Here is a 27,710-nt window from a genome sequence, read left to right as displayed (position 1 = left end):
GTGCGTGCGTGTGTGTGTGTGTGTGTGTGTGTGTGTGTGTGTGTTGTGCAAGTTGCATTATTCTTTACCATTCTTATTTTCCTTGCCTTCCCTCTTCCCTTGCATCTCTAGATCTCCAGTTGGTTGTAAAACGATTTACAACAGAGATCTTTACTTGAGCCATTTTGAAACGACATTGGCATGAAATACTGCTGCATAATAGTTTGTCAATCTTACAGCTGTAAATTTGACACCCAGGTCATTAAGTAGTTACCACCATACTGCTTGGCATAAAGCAATTTAAAGCAGTTTATGCCTGCAACTAAGGTTATTGTTATAGTCAATGAATATTTATTTTAGTGTGCAGTTATCTAAAACCAATTAATTTAGAACATAAAATTAATGAATGATTAATTTCTTTAACTAGCAGTCAAAAACATTTTCATTTATGGAACAAAGATACAGACAGTCACATACAAAAAATAGGAATTAAAAAAATTAAACAAATGGCGGACAAAGTACTCACATAGTCACATTTCTTTATTGGCACACACCAAAAAGGAACGCTTACGCGTTTCGGCTATGCAGCCTTCATCAGAGCATGATTAGATACATTTTATGTTCAATTAAATATTTAGTTATATTTAACCATAAGCTTTGTTCAAAGTATTTGTTTTGCTCATGGTATGTATGCTATAGTATAATATACTTTTGCCATAGCCTTCATGACAATTAATTCAGAGGCTTAGTAATATAGGCTAAGGCTATGCTAGTCTTTTTGGTCTTGCACAATCCTAGCAGAATGGAGAATTGTAAAATTCCTTATTATGCATTGGAACAGAGAAAAGGAGTGAATCTACATAATTGCTGTTAGACTTCATAGTTGAGGACCTTAATGTGTATTGAAAGGAAGGAATAGATTTAGTTCACATCACGTACTATTTATCATGTACTCCATTACTCCATCTCATTTACATTCTCTATCATACGCACAGTCCATATTTATATCCGTTTAGTATTGAATGGCAGCCGCAGCAACATTGGATGTCAGAAACATGTCAAAGAATTACTGTAACTTGAGAGCAAAGTAAAAATGGTTTTGTACTCATAAATAGGGATGCAATTATAGTATATTTGTATGGAAAAATCACGGCTTCACGGTTATTACGTATACATTTATTCCACAACAATGGATGTATAAAATGACATCACATGAGCATTAGGTTTGCGGTAAATTATACATTATACAATTATAACCAAATAATACATACAAAATAATAAATAGAAATAAACGTATACCGGTAAACGTAAAGTATGTCTTGTGTTAAAATAGTATTTCTAGTTCTACATTTCTTTTGAACCCGAGTAGAGAAGGTTGTCTATTTTTACATTAACATTTGCTGCATTTTGAAACCTCTCGGGATCCACAATGGTGTGGCTCCAATGTGAACCTCGACGTATTGTGGCCAGCCTGTGATGTGACGTACAGTATCTGTGACATATGAGTCCCAATTTGGGTGAGATTTCAGCCCTTGACTTCCATTATAAAATTAAAGTTACATTTTCAAAATATATAAAATGAAAAATATGTGCCCTACTTGTCGTGTGCACTAGAAATATGGTGCTGTTCGGTCCAGTCGATTTGTGAGATTAGCAGCAGACATACAGACACTCCCTCTTCTAGACGGTTACGGCTCCAGAACACTCAAACGGAACAAGAACTTTGTTCAGCATCTGCCAGAGGCAGAGCTTGCTGACGTAGAACAAAGTTCTGGACAAAAGCATTTTTATTACTTCCTAAGTTCAGTTCTGTGTTCTGAACGCTAGACCCAGCCCACTCTGCAATCTGCCTTTCAACACTGCGACTCGCTCCGTCAATCGAGCCACTGAAGCGTTGTGTACAGTGCTGTAACCGCTGGTTTCACCAATCCTACGAGCTGTGGCATGCAAATTTTGCCATTTATTGCCACACATTGTGTTTATGGTCACTGGGGTCATAAAGCTGCATGTACCACGAGGCTAGTACCTCCTAATCTCTCAAGACAGATTCAGAGCTCTGCAGCTGAATCTGTCAGCAACTCCCATTACGTGGGAGGAGCACCACCGGAAGAGGAGGGCTGAACTAGAGTGAACGGGCCAACATCTGGTCTCTACACAGGGAGCAAATTCGAAGGAAAAACTTTAATTTTATTTATTTGGGGTGATGGGTTCCCATATTGACTTTGAGTACCTCTTAACCTCCTCAGTCAACGTCTCTTCTGGCAGAATCAAACCTTGGACAGGAAACATACATAAACAAAATTAATCGTGCCCACTTCTGATCAGTCACACATGACGTTTGGCTAAGATCCATGAACTACTATCCAATGTTCTGAAAGGCACTGCTGAAGTTTTTGACGTACAGTGCCGTAGCCAAACACACATTCGGTTGGATTATGCTGCAGACTTTAGCCTTTTAGACTGATGAACCATTCTAGGGTTTGGCCCTGACAATTTGTATCCTAACCAAACCGAGACACTTTGGGGAAATCTTTCCCTGGCTCATTCATTTCCATGGAATAAAAGTGCAACTGAAGGCATTCTTTCACCCATTCCATACTCTGAATCATGTTTAACTTGGATGTGTAAATATTGCAGCCATATTGCCCATGTTGCCAGTTTTGTCACCCTCCAGATTCCTTCCTACCTACCTACCTGCCTGCTACCTCTCTGCCTGCTTGCTTCTACCACCTGCTTTATCATTTATTATATATGCATGTAGATCTAACTGAGGGATTAGGCTACTTTCTCTAGGATCACTTAATGGTGTAGTCTGTCTGGCCACATTCGATTTGGGTTTGGTGTTGGCTTGAAGTGCACTATTGCCTTTCTAATTATGCTCACTTAATTTGATGTTTGAAAGAATGTAGCTGGCCCCTTATTGGCACACAACTCTGATTCTGAAGACACAAATAGACTTGTGTGCAGGTTTGCTGGTGGGTGTCATATCCTTGTTGTCTGAGGCCTGTTATAACTTGGAAGAGCCTGATTCAGACACACGACTCCATTTGATTGGCATGAAACTTAAATTGCTTTACTATTTCATATAAACTATTGTATGACATACCTATAATGTTATTGATTTGTGAATTAGATTTAGAAAAGCAGTTGAAAAGATTCAATGTACCTTTTTCTTTTTTCCTCTTTTTTTTTAACCCCCTATTAGTTGTTATGCCAATTGATTTCTCCCCACACACAGTTCTGTGTGTTGTCACTGCTGTTGTGTCCTACTGGTTCACCTGTCAGTGAGGAGCCCCCACTGGGAGTACACGGAACCTCCGTCCTGATGGGTGCAGAGCCAGCTCTGCTGACAGCAAATACATACATTTCTTTTCAGCACTTTATGTTAGCACTGGGGTGAAATGAAGCTCATTTGGATGATAAACGTCATACATTAAAGAAGCCCGAAATTCATTCAAATATAACTAAATGGTTTCGTAGAGTCTGAGATACACTCGGAGATAAATTAACACTCAGGAATTTCCAGTATTTAAACTTAAATTTTATTTATTTGGGGTGATGGGTTCCCATATTGAGTACCTCTTAACCTCCTCAGTCAACGTCTCTTCTGGCAGAATCAAACCTTGGACAGGAAACATACATAAACAAAATTAATCGTGCCCACTTCTGATCAGTCACACATGACGTTTGGCTAAGATCTTAGCTCGGCTAGTTAAAAACCCTGAGAGGTCCATGAACTACTATCCAATGTTCTGAAAGGCACTGCTGAAGTTTTTGACGTACAGTGCCGTAGCCAAACACACATTCGGTTGGATTATGCTGCAGACTTTAGCCTTTTAGACTGATGAACCATTCTAGGGTTTGGCCCTGACAATTTGTATCCTGAATGTGCATGCACTGCGTAGCAGAGTGTCTCACAACCTCAGCCTGATGGCCTAAAAGTCCAATAATATAGTCATATGCCGCAACTGCCGAGACATGCTTTGCCAGTTAAAAATCACAGTGTCTTCCCTGTGGGGTAGCGGCATAGAGTGTAAAGAAGGATAGAGACTGAACCGGCACGATAGCCCCCCCGCTATTCATGTCAGTTGGACATTTGGTGTCCAGTACTTCAACGTTGGAGAGCCTCACTGGGCCTTGGGTAGGGGTCAGCGTCGCTGGTTAAAACTCACCTGTAGCTCCTGACATGCGCTGCCTGTTAAAAATTAGCCGTGGCTTCCCTGTGAGGTTTAGGGTTTGGGGTAGGGTGTTGGACTGAGAAACACATCTGCGGGTGTTCAGGGTTAGGGTGTCCACGGCATCAGCCCCTGCCGGAAAATGCACTCGCTCTCCCTCTATTTTGCAACCAAACTATTCACGGTGTAAAATCAAAGCTGTTACTTAAAACCTAGCATTAATGTCATTTCAGATGGGCTGTGCCTAGTAATTCATTTTCAATGAGACTTTCTGTACGCACGGAGAAGTCAAGGAGATGTAGAGGGTCAGTAAATACGCAAGCGTATTTACCTGAGTGCGTTACTGTGAAATTGTCGTGCGTGCTCGTTTTGTGCACACGCCCGCGACTAACTAGACCTGGAATGAGTTGAGCTTTTTCTTTAGCTTTTTCTTTTACGCTTGCGTTAACTTGTCACTTGGGCAGACCTGGAGCAGACCTGCGGTTGATCCAGGCGACAACGTCTGTAAAACGATGCCTGTCTGAAAGCACCTTTTTAGAAAGAGTTTGGATATTTGGAAATATATAATTTACAAGGTGTTAAATTTCAGGACATTATTTTAAGTAAATTCAGGTTCTCAGGAAAATCACAGCTTATCAATTAGTCGACATCGATTGATTAGGTCAGGGGTTCCCAACCTCTCTGTTTCCACTGACCGGCTAATGGGTAAAAGAAAATGTGCGGACTGGCACTTGTTCTTGGGGTGTGTGTGTGTGTGAGGGTGTCGTGCGGTTTAGTCGTGACTGGCTGGCTGCTATTTATATATTATGTTATATCATTGACCTGAATGGTGTTGTATCAACAAGGATTAAAAAAGGTTCATTTTGTCTGTATCACAAATTACTTTGGACAGGTGTAAAACTTGCAAAGTGACATATTACTTTACCTGTGTTACATCTTTGCGAAGGGCTAATTGGCCGTGTTCACGGGAGGTAAGCCGGGCGGGTTGATCTCCGTCACTGTGCCAGATACTCCTAGGCTCCATAAACACATATCAAACGAACATGCTCTGTTCCGTCTGTGTTCCATGGCCGCCTCAATGCTTTTCCAATGAAAGTCATGTGGTTTGACCAAACTCTTGTGTTTGATTGCCCCCCTCCCCCCATTAAACAAGTGTTTGGTCAAACCATGTGACTTCCATTGGAAAAGCATTGAGCCATGAAACACAGACGGAACAGAGCATGTTCATTTGTTATGTGTGTATGAGGCCATACAGAACACCTGTTTTGTCTGTGTTTGCTGGCCTCTCCAATGCATTTCCAATGGGAGGCACATGGTTTAACCATGTGACTTTAAACAAACATTTTTGTTTGATGGCTGTGGTCTGCCCCCCCCCCCCCCCCATAAAAAAAAAGGTTTGGTCAAACAATGTGACTTCCATTGGAAATGCATTGAGGTGGCCATCAAACACGTGTTCTGTATTGGCTGCATTGTGTGAATGCAGCCTGCTCATTTGGTTGTTGAACTAGCTGGAGCAGTGTGTTCCATTATGAGTTGTGTCCTCTCAGTGAAACTCTTCACTGTAGGATGAAAAGAAGCAAGCCTTGATATCACACGTATCGGAGGATAGACGTGATGGTCTGTGCTCTCCCTAGAACCGACTGTAGGCGTTAGCAGTGACAACTGACAAGGGGCTAGAACACATGGGGAATTGGCCAACCTTGGGCAGAGGTTTGGGTTGTGTAGTTCCAAATATTGGGAAGATTCGATATTGCTCCGTTGATTAGAAACTGATCACTCTAAATATTGTCCCCTTTGACTTTTACTGCAGAGTGAAACGGGGGTCTCAAAGTCATTGTGTACATAAACAAATGCATTGGTACATAAACAAATGCAAGCGGATTCTGACAATGTGGAACATTACGAAACCTGACACGGGTTTATTTTTTCTTGGTTCTTAAATAAAAATGTCAATGTCAAGGATGAAGATTCGGACTGGTTCCATGGATCCAGATTCAGATCTTAAAATAGTAAGAAGGAATCTAAAGAAATCCACAGGAAGTAGGAACAATGGTCTCCATTTTCGTCACCGCTAAACCCCTTTATATCCCTAAACTTCTTTGCCTTTTTTTTTTTTTTTACTATTTTGCTAAACATTTTTTAATAGCTATTCTTTTTCAAAATAGTAAAAGCAAAGAAGTTTAGGGATAAGGGGTTTTAGCGGTGACGAAAATGGAGCCCAATGTCTATTATTGAAGATCTGTCGCCAACATTTGATTTTACATGGCACGGTATCTACACATAACTCAAACCATAGTGTGATTTTGCTTAATTTGGGAGGAAGAAAATAGGGGAGGGGGGGGGGGGGGGGATAAAAGGAAAAACATTATTGCCAAAAAAAAGGATACAGCTTGGCTTGAATATGTTTTAAAACCTCCCCGTATCTTCAACAGCCTCCCCAGAGTTTGATCATGATTACTGCCTGCCCAGGTCTACAATATGGCTGGCTTCCCTGAATGGTACTGCACTTAATACCCACTGAAATCTAAGAGGCTATGTATTCCATCCAACAGGAATGTTGCTTTAGGTTATAGGACCTGTGATACTTTTTATTTGTGTTTTTTTTTCTATTGATTTGGTCATTAAGGTCCACAGAATGAGAGGTCTGGCTCTGCCACAGCCGTCATCACAAATGTGATGAGGTGTGATGGCCGCATTTAGGCCAAGGAGTGTTTTTCATGCAAAACTAATGCTTGGAATGGATTCAGAATCATGAGAACCCCCTTGTTTGACATGTCACATACTACTTAAAATATAATGAAATTTGGATATGTTTGCCTTATATTGGTTGTCTGTCCTATACAAAAATGGCCATAAACCTTTTTCGTGATGTTTCCGGCAGAGCAGACCTCTCATTCTGTGACTAGAAAAAACACAAACAAAAAGTTTGTCATGACATCACAGGTTCATCCCTATTCCTTGAGCTTTTGGGCCTGGGCTCCCCGGCTACATTATGTACAGTGGGGTTCTGTACAGTATGTACAGTATTCAAAAATGTAAAAAATGTGGTGCTGCTATATAAATATTTGAAGTTTTTCAGAAAACTTCAGGATTTAGAAGGCCTTTTTAGAATCAGCCTCAGGCCTAAATGGGTTAAGCAAATTTACTTCTATAGGAAGCACAAATCACTTGGAGGCTAAATGAAACCCACTTGAGTTACCTGTTAGTAACTTATGATATCTTATTTGGTTTATATGATTTATGTTTGCCATATATTTTCCACAGTCTCGTGATATTAGTTGGATTTCAGGCTACTGTGAATCTTTTTAATATTCCCATGAGATCAGTTATCTCTGAAACTGCAAAGCCCTGTTGTGCTCTTGTTAATTGTGTTATTTACAGTCGCCTGCAGAGGATCTTTCTTGCTGAGGCTGCACAATGTAGCCTAATGCAATTAAGAGGAATGCTGCCATTTTACTTTTGGGCACTTTGTAAAATCAGACCACCTTGTTTTAATAAAGCGATTAGAACTTTGTAGTTACTGTTGTAAAGATGGAAATTCTCTTATTAGGAATTGTTAATCATAATTCAGTTATAGCAATTATAGCGAGTGTCTGTTTTCTTTAGTTTTATCTGAATGTAAAGTTGTGTTTATTTTCCGTCTCCATAAATCTGCACGCAGAACTTTGACAAAGGCCCACACAACATCAAAAGTTCAAAACTAGTACATGATGACAAAGGCCCACACAACATCAAAACTAGTACATGATGACAAAGGCCCACACAACATCAAAACTAGTACATGATGATGACACAGGCCCACACAACATCAAAACTAGTACATGCTGACAAAGGCCCATACAACATCAAAACTAGTACATGCTGACAAAGGCCCATACAACATCAAAACTAGTACATGATGACAAAGGCCCACACAACATCAAAACTAGTAGTACATGATGACAAAGGCCCATACAACATCAAAATTATGACAAAGGCCCACACAACATCAAAACTAGTAGTACATGATGACAAAGGCCCACACAACATCAAAACTAGTAGTACATGATGACAAAGGCCCACACAACATCAAAATTATGACAAAGGCCCACACAACATCAAAACTAGTAGTACATGATGAAAAAAGGCCCATACAACATCAAAATTATGACAAAGGCCCACACAACATCAAAACTAGTACATGCTGACAAAGGCCCACACATCAAAACTAGTACATGATGACAAAGGCCCACACGACATCAAAACTAGTACCGGTACATGATGACAAAGGCCCACACAACATCAAAACTAGTACATGACAACAGGCAACAGCAGTTCAATCATTATGTAGCACAGAAAGTGCAGCAATAATTTCGTGCAATACAAATTGTGTTTTATTTAGTCTTAGTATTTCGGGTATCATGAGGAACACCTTGATTTGTAGAAGATCCCATGGATCAAATTAACTGCATGACATCACATTTTATTTACAGAACATGTCCATTCCAGTCAGTTCCACCAGATATTATATATATATATATATATATATATATATATATATATATATATATATATATATAGCGAGCACCACAGTGCAATTCTAAATCAGTTTATTATGACTTACAATAAAAAGAGACAAAACATAACCATCAAAGAAAAAGACAAAAACAATAAAATAATAACTAACATGGCTGAGGACTATACCGCAATTCTAATTCGTTTTAAGTTTGTTTTGCATTGTCTTTAATTATGCTATATTTAATAAATATGAAATGCCCATTTTGCGGTTTTCTAGTATTTTAAGGCTCTAGTGACTAGTCTATAGATCCCTGGCTAGCACGATTTCTCTCCAAAAAAGTGGTAGGCCTATACCTAGTTCCTACTTCCTAGTAGGTATAGCAGCATGCTGCTGGGGAACCACAAACGGCAATGGGAGTTGAAGGCCCTTTTTACCCAGTTAATTAAAAAACCTCCCACTTTATTGACTGATACCACTGTTGTCACACTTGGAAAACAGGAAGGGGACTCCAATTTTTTGAAAAAAAGATTTTTAAAGTGAGTTGCGAGTCCCCTTTTTTATTTTTCACGATTCTGCTGTTTTGCAATTTGGCTCGGCACCAAAGACAGAGGCTCTGCCTAATTTTTGTATTTGAAAAGACCCATCGTGACCTCCAGGGTATAAAGATGTGGGTCTGGCCACATGGCCAGGCAGCTTGCCACATGACCTATGTTTTGTGCCACATCCCCTTTGACAGAGCGCAGTCAGGACAGTGAGGTAGTGATGCTCTCTGACTCCAACTCTACACAAGATGCCTTCACAGACCCCGCCAGCTCCCAGGACAGCGGCCACAAACCAGCCTGTGTGAAGGCCAGCTCCTCCTCTTCATCGGAAAACACCACACCTGTGAAGGAAGGACAGCCTACGACTGATGACACAGGTGCAGAAAAGTGTAGTGCATTTTGTGTTGATGTGTGTTTGTAATTGGATAATAGTTGAATTATTCAATTCAATAATTTATTTGCCATGTCAGCAAGTTGATAGGAATTTGTCTTGGTTCATACTCAACATATACAGACAACCATAGATACACAAACAAGAAGGACAGTACAATACAAAAACAAAAACCAGCAGCATAGGAAATTACATCCAGTTTTTTAAAGTGCTATATGCATATACTATGAGTTCAGATGTCTAATGGCTACGGGGTAAGTGCTATCCCTGCAGCGACATGTAGAGCTCTGGAGTCTGGATACTTCTATATCTCCTGCCTGATGGGAGGAGATTGAAGAGGTGATGTGCAGGATGGGAGTTGTCTGCAATGATTTTATTTGCCTTCCTAATTATTCAATTTACTATTTACAATTTAGGCATTTAGCAGACGCTCTTAATCCAGAGCGACTTACATTAAGCAAGAACAAAAGCATGGGAATACATCACATAAAAGCATTTATCATGAAACATGCGTAAGCTAAGAAAGTAACAGTGGAATATCTATATAATGAAACTATACATATAAACTATACATACTAGTCCTTACCCATTCTGAATATATGAACAGCAAATATATATATATATATATATATATATATATATATATATATAATATTAGTGGTCCATGACATGAAAATGATGTTTGACAGTCAGCAATATTGTTGCTTATTGTAGATTAATTTTCGGATTTTCATAGACCTGGTTGCTTGTTTCCCTCTCAGTCAATGTGGCAACCCTGGTCAGTGCCGTGTTGACAATGTAGCTTAGCAGTTATCACACAACAGCTAGGAGGAGCAGCTTTCTGGCGTCGCCGTGTCATGTTTTAAAGTATTTTGCGCAATTTATGTCCCCGAATGTATGGACTTATGGCTCCATCGCTGCCTCTTTCTTTAGTAGAAGTAGAATTTTAATGTGTTGCAGAGTGTTTCCCGTCTGCGCGCGCGCGCACACACACACACACACACACACACACACACACACACCGCCTCCTGGCCTGAGGGGGTTGGAGTGATGTAAAAACAATATTTGAACAGTGAAATACATCGGTAAAATCGATAAAAAGTAGGCTAGGTTCATTCTGGGAGCGTGCAGATTTTGTTTTGCATGGAGAGATGTGTGGTAATAGTGTGGCTCGGTCGGAGATAGACGACAACGGCTGTGCTGTGTATTAGGAGACACACACACACACACACGGTGCCAAATTGTATAGGGCACATTTTGTTGTGTTGCAGCGGTAGCTAGAGGAAGCATGCCAGTGGGGTAACGGTGATAACGGTGGCCTGTGATGCAGGTGTCGCTAAGGGACGGAGGTGCGAGGTTAATTCACTAATAAATTCATTATTAATCATTAATGTGTCAAATGGGAAAAAGGGCTCCGTTAAGACCTCCATATAATTATGGTCCATGCCTGTGTGAAAAGTGGGAGTGATTCGTGCAGTTAATGATGAGATAATGCGCTGTCAGTGACATTCAGAAATTCATACATTCAGACATTCGCTGATTTATTATTTAGATATACTACTATGCTATACATATGTACTATGGCGTGCTATGACTATATACAATGCAATTCTAGTGCTGTCTACATAACATGCTATAAGTAAATGCTATCTAAGTCTACAGAAGTGCTATCTAAGGGCGTAGGGTAAGTGCTATGGGCCATGATGGAGTCTGAAAAGGTGGGTTTTCAGACTACGGCGGAAGATTGGGAGTGATGCTGCAGTTCTGACTGCCATGGGAAGTGCATTCCACAGTTTTGGAGCCAGGAGGGAGAAGAGTTTGTGACGTGTGGAGCGTTGTCCCGGCGTTTTTAGTGAGGGTACTTCCAGCTTCCCTGCGTTGGCTGATCTGAGTGCGCGGGAGGGTTTGTAGGGTTCAATCATACTAGCAAGATATGGGGGAGCCATACCTTTGGTTGCTTTGAATGCCAGCATCAGAGTTTTGTATTCTGTGCGGGCAGCGACCGGGAGCCAGTAGAGGGAGCGGAGCAGGGGGGAGACATGTGAGAATTTTGGCTGGTTGAAGACCAAGCGAGCTGTGGCATTTTGGATCAGCTGGAGAGGCTTAAGTGCACATGCTGGTAGGCCAGTAAGGAGGGAGTTACAATAGTCGAGTTTTGACAAGACTGTTGTCTGGATTAGGACCTGGGCTGATTCCTGTGTGAGGAACGGTCTAATTCGTCGTATGTTATAGAGTGGAATAGAGTGAGGAAAGTGTAGGGAGGCTGCATCCTATGTTTTTTGATGCGCGACGTACTACTCTTTCCAGCTTTGATTTGTCTTGAGAGGTTGTGTGACCAAACCAGACAAGCATGGAGAAGGTGAGAACACTTTCAATAGTGGCCCTATAGAAGTGAGTCAAGGCTGCTTGGCTGACTTTGAACTTCTTAAGCTGCCGCAGGAAATAGAGACGCTGGTGTGATTTGCTTATTATGAGACTGGTGTTAAGATCCCATGATAAGGATTCATGGATGGTGGTCCCTAGGAACCGGAAGGAGAAAACTCTTTCTACCTCTTCCCCATTGATGAAGAGGGGGGGGAGGGGACACGATTTATTTTTCCTAAAATCTATGAACATCTCTTTGGTTTTAGAGACGTTTAGAATCAAGTTGTAACTCTCACACCATCTCACCATCTCCTCTACTGCTCTGCGGTAGTCTGTTTCAACCTCGTTGGTAATAAGACCTACTAAAGATGTGTATCAGCAAACTTATACATCATAACTGTACTAAAGTGAGATTGACAGAAATGAGTGTATAATGAGTACAGAAGTGGAGAAAGGACGCACCCCTGGGGGGCCCCAGTGTTTAGGAGCCTCGACAGCGAGACGAGATCACCAATTTTGACCACCTGTTTCCTGTCACATAGAAAATTAAAGATCCATTTACATAGATGTGTGCTGACGCCTAGCTCCTGTAGGGGTAAATGCGGAGCTGAAGTCAACAAAAAGTACACGAGCATAGGTGGATCTGGATTCTAGATGTTGGGTAATAGTGTGCAGACAGAGGGATACTGCATCATCTACACTTGTATTTGCTCTGTAGGCAAATTGGTGGGGGTCTAGTGCTATGCTGGACAGGTGTTTACAGACCAGTCGCTCAAAGACTTTCATAATGACAGATGTTAGGGCAACAGGCCTATAGTCATTAAGACAGGTGATTTCTTTGGGACAGGAATGATAACCGCAGATTTAAAGCAAGCAGGCACAGTACAGAGTTCAAGTGACCAGTTGAAAATGGAAGTGAGGACAGGTGCAAGTTGGTCGGCACAGTGCTTTAGTGTGGCAGACGACACGCCATCAGGCTCTGCCGCCTTTCTGGGGTTTTGCTGACGGAGCAACAGTCTGACATCATGTTCATATATGTTGGGTGGAGAGTCACCCTGCTCTCTTGGAAAAGAGGGGGACTGATGGTCTTCACTGTCGAACTGACAATAAAAATCATTAAGCCTCCCAGGAAGGGAGGGGTCCAGGTCTGGAACATGGTGCTTGGTTTTATAGTCAGTGATGTCCTGCAAACCCTGCCATACACCTTTGATGTCATTTGCTTGCAGTTTGTTTTCAAGCTTCACTTTGTAGGAGGCCTTAGCCTTAAGCCCCATTCACATTGAAGAAGCTGCTTTAAAAAGCAAAACGCTTTTTTTTGAGAAAGTGGGCGTGTACAAGGTACCTGTCACTCAAGCTGCCTGGACTGGCTGTCTGGCTTTGAGACGAGAGACGGGCAGTTTGAGCAGATGCGCATTTGAAAGTCTAAAATGTAAAATAGCGACTGTAGAGGAGAAATAATGATATATTTAGTTACATCATAACCTATTCATCGATGAATAAATAATATAATCTTGGTAAACTTGTTTGTAAATAACCGAACGGACCGGATCTCAATCCTCCCCGTCTTCAGTGTTCATGTCTCCCCCCCACACTCCGCTCTCCTCTCCCCCCTAGGCCACGAGCGAAACACTTTTTAAATGGCGGCTCTGTATGTAATGTTAATGTTGATTTAGCAAAAGCATACAATTGTATATATCCAGCACGTCATAAAAGCAATTAAAACAGCTTATGTTTACGTGTGATTTCCGGACATTCAGTCCGAAGTAGGGAGCCCCTATCGCGGTGCTGTCAGCCTGTCACTGAGGCCTCCTCGGCTGGCTACCGGTACCGGTATGTGGCAGTAGGAGACCGCTCCTCCAGTCCACCCCCCGGACCCTCACTAGCCTACAGCATCAGCACATTTAAAGTTTGCTTTTAATTAGCAGATGATGTGAAACATTGTGCTAGTAGACTAGGCATACTTTAATTACTTAATTAATAATCAATATCACCGGAACGGAGTCCAGTGCAACGGACGCGTGTGTGTGTGTGTGTGTGTGTGTGTGTGTGTGTGTGTGTGTGTGTGGGGGGGGGGGGGTGTGCATGAGAGAGAGAGAGAGAGAGATATCATTTACTTAACATTAACATGAAAAGTTAATAGGGCCAGTATATACGGTATATGGCATATATATATATATACACGGGCCATTATATCTATCTCTCTCACACACACACACACACACAGAGGCTCGCAAGTGATCCCCGTGGGCCGTGTCGGCTCCCCGGTGCTCAATATCACACACACACACACACACACACACACACACACACACACACACGGGGGGGGATTGTGTTCTATCTATCTTAAATATAGGCTATCTACTGTCTTTCAACTTTTGCTATGAGGTTCATCGACAGCCGATAGGCCTGCCCTACATACATGAACGCAATAAACCAATTGAAATGATTCCCTCAAATAAATATTATCTATATGCGATTCGTTTATCAATTCAGAACGCAGCAAACCAATCACAAAACACGGGCAACATATTGCATAAATAGAGGGGGTACATACAACTGATAAAGGCTATTAATTATTTATTTTAAAGGTATGATGATTGACGGTGCAAAAGCTTCAACATACGGCACAGAAACGCGCTGACAGCGGGCTGCTCCTCCCCTCTTCTCGGGGAAGGTTTTTGGGAAAACTCCGACACAACTATATTGTTTAGTTGTTTGTCTATCTATCTATATCTGCTAATTTATCAACCGTGTGTGTGTGCACTGTTTAGTCCACACACAGTCCACAAGCGACGGATAGCGTTCTGGAGAGTTCAGTTCCGTAGTCCATCCATAGCTTCGATGAGAACCGGAGGGGGGGGGGGTGAATGCACGATCACTTGTCCCCAGAAACGTGACACTCGCGACGGAACACGGAACACAACCTGTTTTCACCGCTTCGACAACTTGTTTCTCATATAAACTTTAATTTCTATCGCTAAATATGCTATGGTCTTGCCAAATATCCATTCATATTTCATATACAGCCCATATTTAAAAAGTTTATTTTTTAATGCGGACAATTGGGTCGGACAGCTTTTTCAGAGCTTTTTCGTTTTGTAAAATGAGCTCAACTCCGCCTCCTCAAACCACGCTGTGCTCTGATTGGCTACACGCAGATTTTTAAAGCTCCAGCTTTTAAAAGCTGCTTTAAAGTTGAGGTTCGGTGAGAAAAAAAAAACGCAAAAACAAAAAAAAGCTATTCTTCCAGCTTTTAAACGCAGAAGCTGTTCTGCATAGAGATAACATGGGAAGCAGAAGCTAAAGCTAGCTTCTGCTTCTTCAATGTGAACGGAGCTTTAGACACGGCACGCTGAAATTAATATTTCAGTCTCTTATAATTCCCCATATCTCCACGTTTATAAGCAGCATGTTTCTCCCTACAAAGCGATCTCACTTCATTATTGAACCAGGGCTTGCTGTTGTTAAAAACCGTAATGGTCCTTGTGGGAATGCAAACACTTTCACAGAAGTGAATATAGGATGTAACAGTGTCAGTGTACGTGTCAATATCTTGACCGTCAGTCCAGAGGTTAGTCCATTCTGTGGACTCCAAACAGTCCTGTAATGTATCTATGGCTTGTGTAGACCATTTCCAATTATATGCATAATAATATATAATTTGTATTTGAATCTTGCGTTCGCTTCTCAAGGTGAGGAAAACAACGAAGGAGGCAAAGCTTCTGATGCCCAGATGGAGGATAAAGCTACCCAAGATGCAGTAGCCGTGTCGGCACCACTGATTGAAACGGCTGCCCCCAAGACCACCGCCGAACCAAGTCCTCTTCCTCTACCAGTCATGGTCACCCCTCCCAAGCAAAGTCCCTCCCAACAGGCTACCCCTCAGACCCCGGCCAGTGACGGGAAGAGGAAGCCGGAGGCACCCCCTGAGGTGGTGGAGATCCCAAAGGCCCTGCCTGCGGAGCGGAGCGAACAGAGGCGCATGCTGGTGGAGATGTGTGTACGTGCTCTGTTCCTCTGCCTGGGCCGCTTCCCCCAGCATTACAAAAGCCTCTACCGGCTGGCCTTCTTCTACACCAACAGCAAGGCCCATCAGGTCAGTCCAAGCTCTGCAGTAGCCAGCTAAAGTACAGCACCACACACACACACACCACATTCTACTCTGTTTCTATCACAGGGTCAGCTCACTCTGATGAACCTGTCATCAGTGTTTCTTGCCATTAAGGCTGACATTTACAGAAGATGGAGCCATTATTTCCCTACGTCAATTCCTATTATTCCATGACAGACACAATAACCTTCTATTGTTTGTTGCGTACATCACACTGCTGTCATGTTTATTTAGTTGTTTTTTTTTGCCTGTGGGCTTTTCTGCACTGTACATTAGTTGCTGATACTGTGTGTGTGTAGGACACAAGGCACTGTGGGCAGAGAAGTGCGTGGGCGATAGCGCAGTGCTCTCTCGGCCAACTTGGCACAGGGAGATTGTGATGAGCTTTACTGTGGTGGCGTCCTTCTGTCAGCATTCTGCTTGTAGAGCACTTTTACTGCATCTTGTCCTTACTCAATAACGCCAGGTTAGGGAGGACGTAGTATAGCAGTAGTATACTCGACTCAAATGTATATCACTGTTACAGTCCCTGAGGGTTTTACAATATTGAAATAAAAAACAAAAAAGACCTAATCTATTACATATTTTATGTTTATAGAAAGTGTAGGAGAAAAACATTCGCACACCTAGAAATCAGGCTTATGCACAGGTGCGTAGGCCAGTGGACATCAATGAAAGCAATAAGGTACAGCCGCACACTGTGTATTTGCTTGGTACATGAGTATTTTCTTATTTAATGAAGCAACGTTTCGGTCCCTCCGGACCTTCCTCAGGCCGTTTGGTAGAAAGGAATTGTATTAATATTCTTTGCTAATGATGACCGGCAGTCTTGCGGAGTCTCCTTGCCAGTCATCAAATTATTGGTTTAGGAATGTGCCAACAACCAAAAGATTCAAGGCTTCATGGGGTGTGTAATTAATAGGAAATAAGTAGTTTTTTTGGGTGAACTACTCCTTTAACAAGCGCAATTAGGCTTGAATATGTCTGGAAACATTGCAAAAGAGGGACTTGTAAGGTACCCTGGGCTGTGTTGACATGCCATTCGTGCACACGCCCCCTTACATCTAAAATGTGTCCACAGACCTCTATTTCACAGTACAATCGCTTCATCTGCCACAGCTGTAGTCCAGTGTGGCTTTCACTAGAAAGAAGGAGAGAGCTGAGAGCATGTGATCATGTTCTCTGCCATGCAGGGCGGGGGCGCAGACTCAGAGCTCCAAATGCATCGTGTTGTGAGCTGGCTGTAATTTAAAACAAAGAACTGGTGTTGAAGGCACTGATTTCTGAGTCACATTATGCTGCTAAAGGTCTCTATCCTGTCTGCATGCTCTTATCAGCGGTGTCATTTATGTTTTAAATATGTGATTTGTCTTTGCTCTAATATGTCAGTCCTTGTTCAATGAATGAGCGGAAAAACCCTTTTTTTGATAACCTATATTTTGAAATTGTATTCCTTTTTAATTATGTAACCCCCCTCCCCCTCCACAGAACCTACAGTGGGCCCGAGATGTGTTGCTAGGAAGCAGTGTCCCATGGCAACCGCTGAAGCACATGCCAGCACAAGGACTTTTCTGCGAGAGAAACAAGACAAACCTGTTCAATGTAAGTCAGAGATTTGAAGCCTGCTTGGATTTTTCTCCACTCCCATCACACACTGTACTCAGAAATATGCAGTGACGTAGTGAAGTGTATTTTGGAGACACCTGTAACTTGATGTATATCGTTTATTGTTCTTTGTTTACTGTACAATCTCAATTATTTTCACTTTGATAGATTTATCTTAAAATTATAATCATTGATTAGTCATTGGCATTCAAATACAATAAAAGCAACGTGACCTTTGTGCAACTTGGTTTTTGTTGCCATTGATGCAGGAATATTTAGATTTCACTGCTTCAACATAAGGGAACGCCCCATCTCTTTCATTGACACACCTATTGCAAAGGAATATTTATATTTTCACATTCAATTCATGACTCCAATCCATTTGATGCACAAAACAAGTCTGAATCATGGGTCTAGGTACAAAACACGACCGAATGTGAAGACACGTGAGGGTCATTGTGGTATAGTCAGCTTCCCAGAACAGAAAGGCCTCTCGAGGATTGTAGCGACAGGTGGACTGGGGACGAGTGTGGTTACTCTGTGAATCTGTCATTTACCGCTTTTCACATTTTGCTTGAAAGGAGTACCAAAGGGCACGTTGGCACTATTTCAGAATAGGTTGGAATTTGGGGTGTGTGTGTGTGTGTGTGTGTGTGTGTGTGTGTGTGTGTGTGTGTGTGTGTGTGTGTGTGTGTGTGTGTGTGTGTGTGTGTGTGTGTGTGTGTGTGTGTGTGTGTGTGTGTGTGTGTGTGTGTGTGTGTGTGTGTGTGTGTGTGTGTGTGTGTGTGTGTGTGTGTGTGTGTGTGTGTGTGTGTGTGTGTGTGTGTGTGTGTGTGTGTGTGTGGAAAGCTTGAAGACACAACACTCCCTATTTTTTCCAGCACTGCTAATTTCTCCTGCAAATTAATCTTCCTATTTCATGCACAAGTGATGGGCGACACTCGCTCAATGAATGCTATTGTCATGCTATTAAGGCACCAACGTATTCGCAAGCAGTTCAGGATTCCCATTCCCAACTTCCTACGGTCATGAAACCTGTCCTGGAAAAGGTTTCTGGAAAGATATTTGGCTATGCTTGTTTTGGGATATTGATTTTGTTCAAAAAAGGTTCCAAATATGTCATGTAACATAACCCATTTAGTGTGTGTTGGGGGACAGGCCTTGGTTCCCACTGAGAGTTCTGAGAGAGCCCCCTTCTGGAGATAAATCTGCTACCCTGGCAGTCAGAGCCATAGACATATAAAGGCTGGAGCGTATGTGTTCAAGGGAGGGCAAAATATTCCTGAGATTCCTTGCGAAGCCCCGTGGAAGCATGAGTGTTCATCACAGAGCACATCGGGTCTGATAAGCTGTTGCCAGACTTACCAGACAGCCGCGGACGTTTTCTGCTGTCTCTCGGCTTCTTTTACGGGTTTTTAGACAGCTGGTGGATGGAAATTAAGCTCCACCCACGTGGCTGACTGCCGCGGGGGCAAGCGTTTCCGGAAACGCTTGCAGCCAATGAGGCATCTATTTTTTTAATATCTATGGTCAAAGCAACTATGACATCTTTAAGCCTGATGTATATGTATACTTCATTGCACTCCAGTGACACACAGCAAAGTATATCAATCGAGCCTTACAAATCGCTTTTGATCTAAGGCTGCTCGTTCCAACACGATGCTGTGGAATCTCCATCCATCATGAATTAAAATAGTCGTATTCTTAGTTCTAGTGATTATTTGTGACAGTAGAGTGGCACAGTAAAGGAACAGTTGTTACAGTAGAGTTGAGATAAATAATTTATAGTAGCCCTACGGCTGGCTTTGATTGTCCTGTAATATCGCATTCACATTGGTTGTGACCCATCTGCGATCGATCAATCACTGCCCATGTCACATGATTATGTTTTGCCTTGTGCTGGGAGGAGAGAGCACAGCTGTTATGCTGTATTCCGTCAGTGATGGGATGACCAAGTGAGGGCATGTGTACTGGCAGAAGTTGACACAGACTGTGGATCATCAAAAAGTTGTGAGGGCATGGATGTCCAAGGGACTTGTCTCAACAGGATATGCACTTCACTGAGTGTGTTGGTGAATGCTTAGTCTTATTATGTAGGTCATGGCGCCCTACTTTCCCTCTTGCTTTGGCTGGTTTGTATCAAGCGGGCCTACATAAAGTAACCTATATAACTGTTGTTTTGAAATGTTCCAGATCAGTTGAAGCCCAGTGTTGCATTATTTATCACTGTTAAGCCTCCAATGCCAGTGGTTTTTGGGAGGACCAGTGACACATTCAGCTAATAATGAGCCCATAAGTATTGGCAATCGTGCAGTCACTTTCTTTCCTCTAGTAAAAGTCATGGTGCTTTGACAGATGTTACGGTTTGTTTAGGGGACACATAACAGGATTATGTAAAAGAGGTTGAGAAGTTAATACCCGGGCTGAGGTCACGTGACTAAATATCGTATTTCATTAAATTGCTGTTGGCCGTAGTAGTGCTTACTCGTCATGACAGGAAATCCCTCCGGACCCTCTGACTGCACAGTACTGCTATTGTGTGATCCTGTGGAGTCACCATGTGCTTGCTCAGGCAGAGTGGCCCGTGTTCTACGCTCGCACACACACGCACGCGCGCGCGCGCACACACACACACACACACACACACACACACACACACACACACACACAGTTGCATATTTCACCACACACTCACTATACTCTCTTCTAAGCTCCAGTGAAAATGGATGCACTTGTTGACCTAACAGTGTTCCATTACTATTTAACTTTTTGGTTAAGGTTTTTTGGGTTCCTGTCTCTTTGGGGTGGAGGGGCGGTGATGGGTGGTTGGCTTCATTTAAACTTGGTCTTCAGTGCCTGGTTGCTTCAGGGTATTGCAGTCTTTTCAGGGATACATGTTCTTGCATTACTCTCTATTACATGTTGTGTGCTCAGCTGTGCAGCATCGGAGAGTAGGTGGAGCTCAACTATGGATTTTTTTTTATTTTTTTTTGTCACTCTTCGTTTTGAGTGAGGAGTGTTGAGCCAGATGAATGCATGTGTTGAAGAAGTTGATGTTTTGGTTCAAGTCTACCTGTACCCACCAAGTGCTGTGTTCTCCACCAACGTGCACTGCTCTCACTTCTGGTGAGCTCAACATTCTTTCAGCAGGGTTTTTCCTTTTCTTTCTTTTTTTCCTGCCTCTTGACTCGAGCAGCAGCAGGAAGCAGGAAAAACAAGGTGCGTTTTCCTAGTGTGTGTGTGTGTGTGTGTTTTCCTTTTTTTCTGATTATACTTTAGTCTTCAGTTTTATGTAAAACACTTTGTAACCTTGTTTTGATAAAAGAGAATTATTAGCATATAATGTTTGTTGCCCGGGTGGAGAGAAATGATTACAGATGGATGAGAGCCAAAGTGGAAGGTGAGGTACTCAGCGTGCCGAGCTTGCTTGAGGTGAAAACATTTTTGTTTACCCTGCTCTATCTTGTCTGCACAGGCAACGGCACTCTTCAGCCTGGGTCTTTTATTTCCTTGTTGATCACGAAGTGCTTTTATGTACGTTTCTTTCTTCCCCCTCTTTGGTTGCAGCTCTCTGCATTTCCCACAACATTGATCTGCTTGCTATCTGGTCCATTTAATGTTGTGTTTTGTTTTTAAACCAGCTCAATGTTCTTGGATTCCTTCCTTTCCTGTTTCTCTCTGTCTTGAGGGTGATCGTGCCTAGTTTTACCCCTCCCTCTTGCTGGCTCTACCCTCTCTCACTCCCCCTCTCTCTTTCTGTTGCACTGGTGGTGCGCTCTTTCCTCATTACTTTTCTCTCTCTCTCACTCCTCTATTTGTGTATGTATTGTGTGGGTGTGCACTAATGGGCGGGCGCTACGCGGCTCAGTCTCCCATTGGAGGTTTGGTCCTAAACTGATTGGCTGCTGCGTGCTGTGTATAGTGAGAGGGAAAAGAAGGCGAGAGGGGGAGGAGGATCCGGGGGCAGGCTCTGGGGTCAGGGGAGAGCGGCGATGGAGGGAGTGCGTGGGTGTTTTTGTTTTGAGATGGCAGGGCTCGAACGAGGGAGAGGAACAAGTCATCTTGCTGTCTGTCAGCGGTACAATGATTCTACAGACCCTGACGCCAAGCTCCGTTTCTCCTCTTATCAAGACTTGCCACTGTCCACTTCATCTTCCTCTCCTTCTCTCCCCATTCTGTTCGGTGCAGCTGTGCTTCCCTCCTCCTTCCTCCCGCTGCTCTTGTAGCCCCAGCGCTTAAATGCAGCCCACCCCTCGCTGTCTGAGCGTGAGCTGCTTTCAGGCTGAGAGTGGCTGCCAGGGGGCTGCTGCTGGTGCTGCACCAGCCAGCAGGAAACTGTCCAAAAGAATACTAACACAGACGCCAGTGGAGTAGCTTTCCTTGGTGATGGTGAGTTGCTCTCCCTTTTTAGTGTACGGTCGTTGTCCGTTTATATGAGTAGAGTTGCTCTGCAATGTTGTGGAGATGGTGATGTACTTGGAGTCGAGCTGTTTTACTCCGTCGTTCGAGTGGCCAGTAGAAAAACTGATGTGCGTTTACGCTCTGCCTGCTTTTCTTGTGCAGTTGATAAACTTAGGCCAGTGTTGCTGCACATGGTCGGGCCAATGGGACCTGGGGAACACACTGAGTGGTGTGTATTGTGAGTGTTTATATTAGTTTTGCCCTGCCAAGGTGTCAGGAATTGTTCTGAGAGGGGTGGTTTAATAGCTCATGGAATTGAGTGCAACAATGAATGCAACAAATGCTGCCAAGATAGGACTTCTTAATATACTGTGATTGAGTGGGTGGGCTCTCTAATTCAAATGTATCTCTCTAATAATGCATATGGAATGACGCCCAATAATTTTGCACTCTGAACTGTACAGATTGCTAAAATCGATAATACACAATGTGTGTGTGTGTATGTATGTATATATATATATATATATATATATATATATATATATATATATATATACACACACACACACACACACACACACACACACACACACACACAAAGTATCTGTAATTCTGTATACTGGTTATTGTGCACAATGCAGTCTATAAATCCAGACACTAAGCTACCCCCAACAACTCTATTACGCATTTTACTTGCACCTGCATGAGTAGTGACAAACTAGAAAGCAATGAGAAGAGTTGAGTACCGTATAGGCGTATACTATCCAATCACATGAGGGCAAAGCCCACAAATGCCTTGGGAAGAGTTCAGAATCACTGGCCAATCGGAGGGGAGAATGGAGAGTTATTGCACAATTTAAACCTTTTTCAACGTTTTCAGCGCTGGAGTGTAATAACAATAGTCTGCTTGCCTATAGGGAACTACACTAATAAACCTTATGATTGTATCAGAAACCTTGGATGCTTAGCATCACCCACTTTGTTAACCAACAACTATCATTTGGTGGCTCTAGTCTTCTCTGTTCTGAAAGTCTTTTAAGATGGTGCTGCAGAGGTTTGTGGCCACCAACCATTTATGAATAATGAGCGGTGTTCTGATCTGGTTGTTGAGGTTATATACGTAGTACTGGCTCCAGTAATTGAATAGGAAGCCATAGTTGGTTGCTGTAATATTTGATTGCTAAGACATTAGGAATGATTTGCTGCCCATCTCTTCACTGGCGATTGATTCATTGATTGATTGAATACTTTGTGAGCTAAAAGGATAACACAAAAATTGTCCTGGGGACTTGTTTCCATTGTGGTCCTATGTATTCAATTCATCCACATAGCATAAAAAATAATGCAAATAGTATATCATCAACAAATATAAAACACTATAATATTATGTACAGAGTAGAAAAGGGGAAGAAAACTGGTATTGGTGGTGTACTGCAGAGAGATTGTGAACTACATGGCTAAGATGTCATGCCATGGGCTTTCCTGAGACATGCTGTTTGCTGTTTGGGAAACATCCGGTGTCATGGCTCAGGATTTCCCAGAGGGAGAATCCCCTGTCTGTATCACAGTGTTACAAGTTATTACATTTTTTGCATTTATTAAAGGTTTCTCAGTCTTTGTGTCTTGTTTTTCTTAATATACTGTATGTTTACAGCTTGCTTAATATGCTTTAATGCTTGATTTAGTGGGCACTTAAAACGTAATTGTTTTGATGGCGTTTCAACTTGTTTGCCAACAATTGCTGGACTTGGCTTGAATGTAATGTTCTTATTGGTAATCCATCCATCTTTTGTAGTGAAACTTAATCTCTCTTTGCTTCCTGAGTGATCTAATTTGTTCAGCCACATGTCTGTACCAAATAGCTGCTGCTACAGTTTACTGTATATGTAGTTTACAGGCATTAACACATAAACACCAATTAACGTAAGCTAAGTAAATTGATTTGTCTGGCCAAACCGACAATACTCGTAAATTACGTTAATTCAGTTTTATACATGTTTTGATTCGATCTAGTCGAAACGCTACTCACTTTAGCTTCGGATGGCTATCTGTTGTGACATAACACTGGACTGCGCCATCTTGATCCGCGCGTGCACCCATGCTTTCAGGTGCTTTCTCCAATTCCCCATCCCAGGCGGCATTTCTGGTCAAAACAAGGCTTATTGCACGGAGCATAGAGGTCGCTCTAATGGCTCCGGCCTGTACTCCTCTTCGGCTAGTGAGAGATCAACACCTAATCCGACAACACACACACACACACACACACCATTATGTCAACATCCGGTCATGGTGTTTTGGATCTTCAAAATAAGGGTTGAACGGGGGAAAATAGTAGTAAACCACTACTATTGAAGAGCAAACCACCGCCACCGCTCCAGCCCTTCTCTTGTTTTTACTTACCACCACTCAACGTTATTTCAGCTCCGGTGGTCAGCTCACCACCGGAGCGGTGGTTACTGGTCACCCCACCACCGAAAATCCAGACTATCAGTCAGTCGCTATGAGAAAATCAAGATTTACGTACAAATTTAAAAAAAATCATTGCTGCTGGGAAAGTCTAAATTTGCCTCATCTGTTGTGTTATAGCATAATCTGTGCAAAGCCATTGCTCTGGTCTCCCTAAACAGATTTCCTGTGGTCAGATGGTTCTCTGCTGAGGCACAACTCTCCTCCTATTAGAGCAGTTTATCCAGTGAACAGCCCCCCCCGCCGTCTAACCTATGGTTTCTTTTTTTGTTTGTTAATCTGTGCATTGAAAGCTTAAAACCTTCCCTAGCACTGAATGATTACATTATATAATAATACATCATCTCTGTTTCACACATGATGCTGTGATTCTTCTCTGGGATTCGTTTTCCAGCCACTGGCAATCAACATTAAACAATCATTCACCTCTCAATAGGATTTAATTACCCAGTTGTGAGAATGAACAATAGCAGGACAGTTCAAATGCTGCATTTATTCTTCATTCTAATAAATCCAATAAATGTATTGGAATGAAAAATAAATCATATTGCTGGTTCTTCTTATACAGTTGGTGAACAACCGTGCCTATATATTACATTTCTGATAGCCAGCCTTGTAGTGAATAGTCCAATTACAGTGGACGCATTTGTTTAGCCCGTCTTTTTTCTGTCGTGGATTTAGAAATATCATCTGCCAATCTGGAGTTGTCTGATTCAGTGGGCGAGGAGGAGGAGGTTCCCCGGCCGGAGCTTGCAGAAGCTGATAGAGCCATCTCGTTTGTTTTGTTCCACGCTTGCTGATATCGTCATCTTCTCTCGCTCCCTCTGTACTCTCTCTCTCACTCCGAGTCTCTCCCTCACGCACTCCTTGCAAGGCTCTGGCCGTGCCAAGTATACTATGACAGACCATCTGCACTCGCTCACATTGCTTTGGAGCATTTGGGTCCAGCCCAGCTCACCTACTGGGTGGACATCTGCTCTGCACTGGTCGTGCAGTCAGTTCGCCTGTCATGAACCCCTGCTATTTTTCTGTGAATCTGGGCTGTCCTCGTTGGGCACGGACTCTTGTTTTGGTTTTTTATTCTTGTATTGCTTTGCCTGAAATAAGTATAGCGGGTCTCAGTTCCCCATATTGGTTTGATGAGGTCAGAGCAGTGCACTAATGAGGTGCCTGGGCACAGGATCCTCTCTGTCAAAAATATTTCCATTCTCTCATTAGGACTTTACTTGATGAATGCCATGTTTTTTAGCTCAAATTAATTCCTACGGTTTTCTTCTCTTCTTTCCCTCCTTCTTTCCACGTCTCATGATATAAAGTTGTTGTTGGGCCGAAAACCTTGTCCAAAACAGTTACTTTTCAGGAAATGGGTAAAAATAACCTGTGTTTCCTTGGATCCAATGCAGTTATTTAGTCACACGTGTGAAGTATGTTTGTTAATACTTTTCATTGGTTAAATATTTATGAAACTCAGATTTTCACCTTGGCAGAAGATCTATAAACTCAACAAAGCAGTTTGAGCTTGTAGATGTGCTATTTGCTACTTTTGTGCGAGAGTTATAGGCCAAAATGTGAAGCCACACATAGCTCCACCATGAGCCCAATTAAACAAATTAGGGGGTGCCGGTTCTTACTTGGCCTGTAGCGAATGTGTGTACAAAGTTTCATGTCGATTGGTCCAGCAGTGCCAGAGATTAGCTGTTCAGAAAGGCGGACAGACTCTTGCAAAACTGTGCCAGCTCGCACTGGACTCCAGCCAGCTCCCGCACAGTTTGTTTGTTTGGGGTTATAACCTTTCTTTAAGCTAGTATGCCCCCGCCACAGGAAGTTTTTGTTTATTATTCAGCTTTTTTGTGACACAGCAGCAACACAGAACTAATTCCTTCTCTCATTGTTTCTCCTCCTCCAATTTCCCCGACAGGGCATCTGGCGTATTCCAGTGGATGAGATTGATCGCCCGGGCAGCTTTGCATCTCATATGAACCGATCCATCGTCCTTTTGCTGGAGGTGCTGTCTCAGCTCAAGGATCACGACACACTGCTCAAAGTCTCTTTCACGCTCCAGCGAACACCTGACCAGGGAAAGTAAGGATAAAACCTGCCGAGAGATTCCTCTGGATTACATGCGTTTGTTCTACAACTGATCTCAGTTTCCTTTCCCATTTCTCTTTCTCTCTCTCTCTCTCTCTCTCTCTCTCTCTCTCTCTCTCTCTCTCTCTGAAGGAAATATTTACGGGATGTGGACCGCCAGGTTTTGGCTAAGAGAGCGTTTTTCCTAACTGTAAAAGTGCTGGAGGACAGTCTGAACAGTCTCGCTGGGGTAATGCTCACTGCCTGGTACACACTCTTGAGATCTCCAGAGTGTTCTACACCTCTGGCATGCTTTGTGTGTCTTGTTGTGACAGGCTCTGTTCTTTCTCAGGTGTCTGAGCAGCTCTCCAAAGTGCTTGCACCCTCCATGGGGGAGATGACCACGACGGATGCATCCAACAGGCCCGCCGCTGCTGCAGCAGACGACAGTAAACATGTGTTGCCGAAGAAGCCTGGGCTCGCTGAGGCCACCTGCACTGCCGGCGGCCCCGACCCGGGGCCCCGAGAGGCCTGCAAAGCGCCGCCTGCCTCCGTCCTGCTGGCCACAGACGGGGGGGATAAACCTCAGGACCTCCAGCCTGGGAAGGTGGAGGCTGCCGGGAGTGAAGGAGCCAGAGTAGAGCCCGAGGAGCCCATGGAGCTGGACCCGGTCACAGGCCACTGGAGAAAACCCTCCAACGCTGTGGACTCTCAGGGCAACCAGGCGGTGCCCGAGGCCCCCAGGACTGCGGTGGAGCCTGGGGAGAAAGTGGCCGAGTGCAGCCGGCCAACGTCAGAGCTGTCTCTGGAGGAGCTGAGCATCAGCTCCAGGCAACAGCAACTCCCGCCTCTGCCAATCAAGAGCCCGCTGGCTGCCTGCGGGCCGGACCAGGGCCTGTTGCTGCGACGGCCCAACAGAAAGAGGAAGCTGCTGGAGGACGTGGAGTCGGGCAAGACCCTGCTGTTGGACGCCTACAGGGTGTGGCAGCAGGGCCAGAAGGTCATGACCTATGACCTTGCACGTATTGAGAAGATCATGTCGGAGACTTACATGCTCATAAAACAGGTATGCCTCCTCATTTGGTATTTCAGGAGTTCATATGTCATGTTA

The 27,710-nt window shown here is 43.2% G+C and overlaps 1 protein-coding gene across 2 annotated transcripts in view; it reads left to right on the top strand.

The window, feature by feature from the left end:
• cabin1 (calcineurin binding protein 1) overlaps positions 1–27,710 on the top strand; it is a 75,228-nt gene that overhangs the window by 18,386 nt on the left and 29,132 nt on the right. For both annotated transcript variants that reach the window (XM_080766556.1, XM_080766555.1), the window contains exons 28-33: positions 9,389–9,571; positions 15,642–16,045; positions 17,549–17,662; positions 26,451–26,614; positions 26,753–26,849; positions 26,952–27,665. In XM_080766556.1, the coding sequence (XP_080622682.1) occupies positions 9,389–9,571; positions 15,642–16,045; positions 17,549–17,662; positions 26,451–26,614; positions 26,753–26,849; positions 26,952–27,665 (1,676 nt within the window). The remainder of the gene's footprint in view (positions 1–9,388; positions 9,572–15,641; positions 16,046–17,548; positions 17,663–26,450; positions 26,615–26,752; positions 26,850–26,951; positions 27,666–27,710) is intronic.

The sequence above is a fragment of the Protomyctophum bolini genome (genome assembly GCF_963924005.1).
Source record: "Protomyctophum bolini genome assembly, chromosome: 6".
Lineage (NCBI taxonomy): Eukaryota > Metazoa > Chordata > Actinopteri > Myctophiformes > Myctophidae > Protomyctophum > Protomyctophum bolini.
This window is presented reverse-complemented; position numbering and strand designations above follow the sequence as displayed.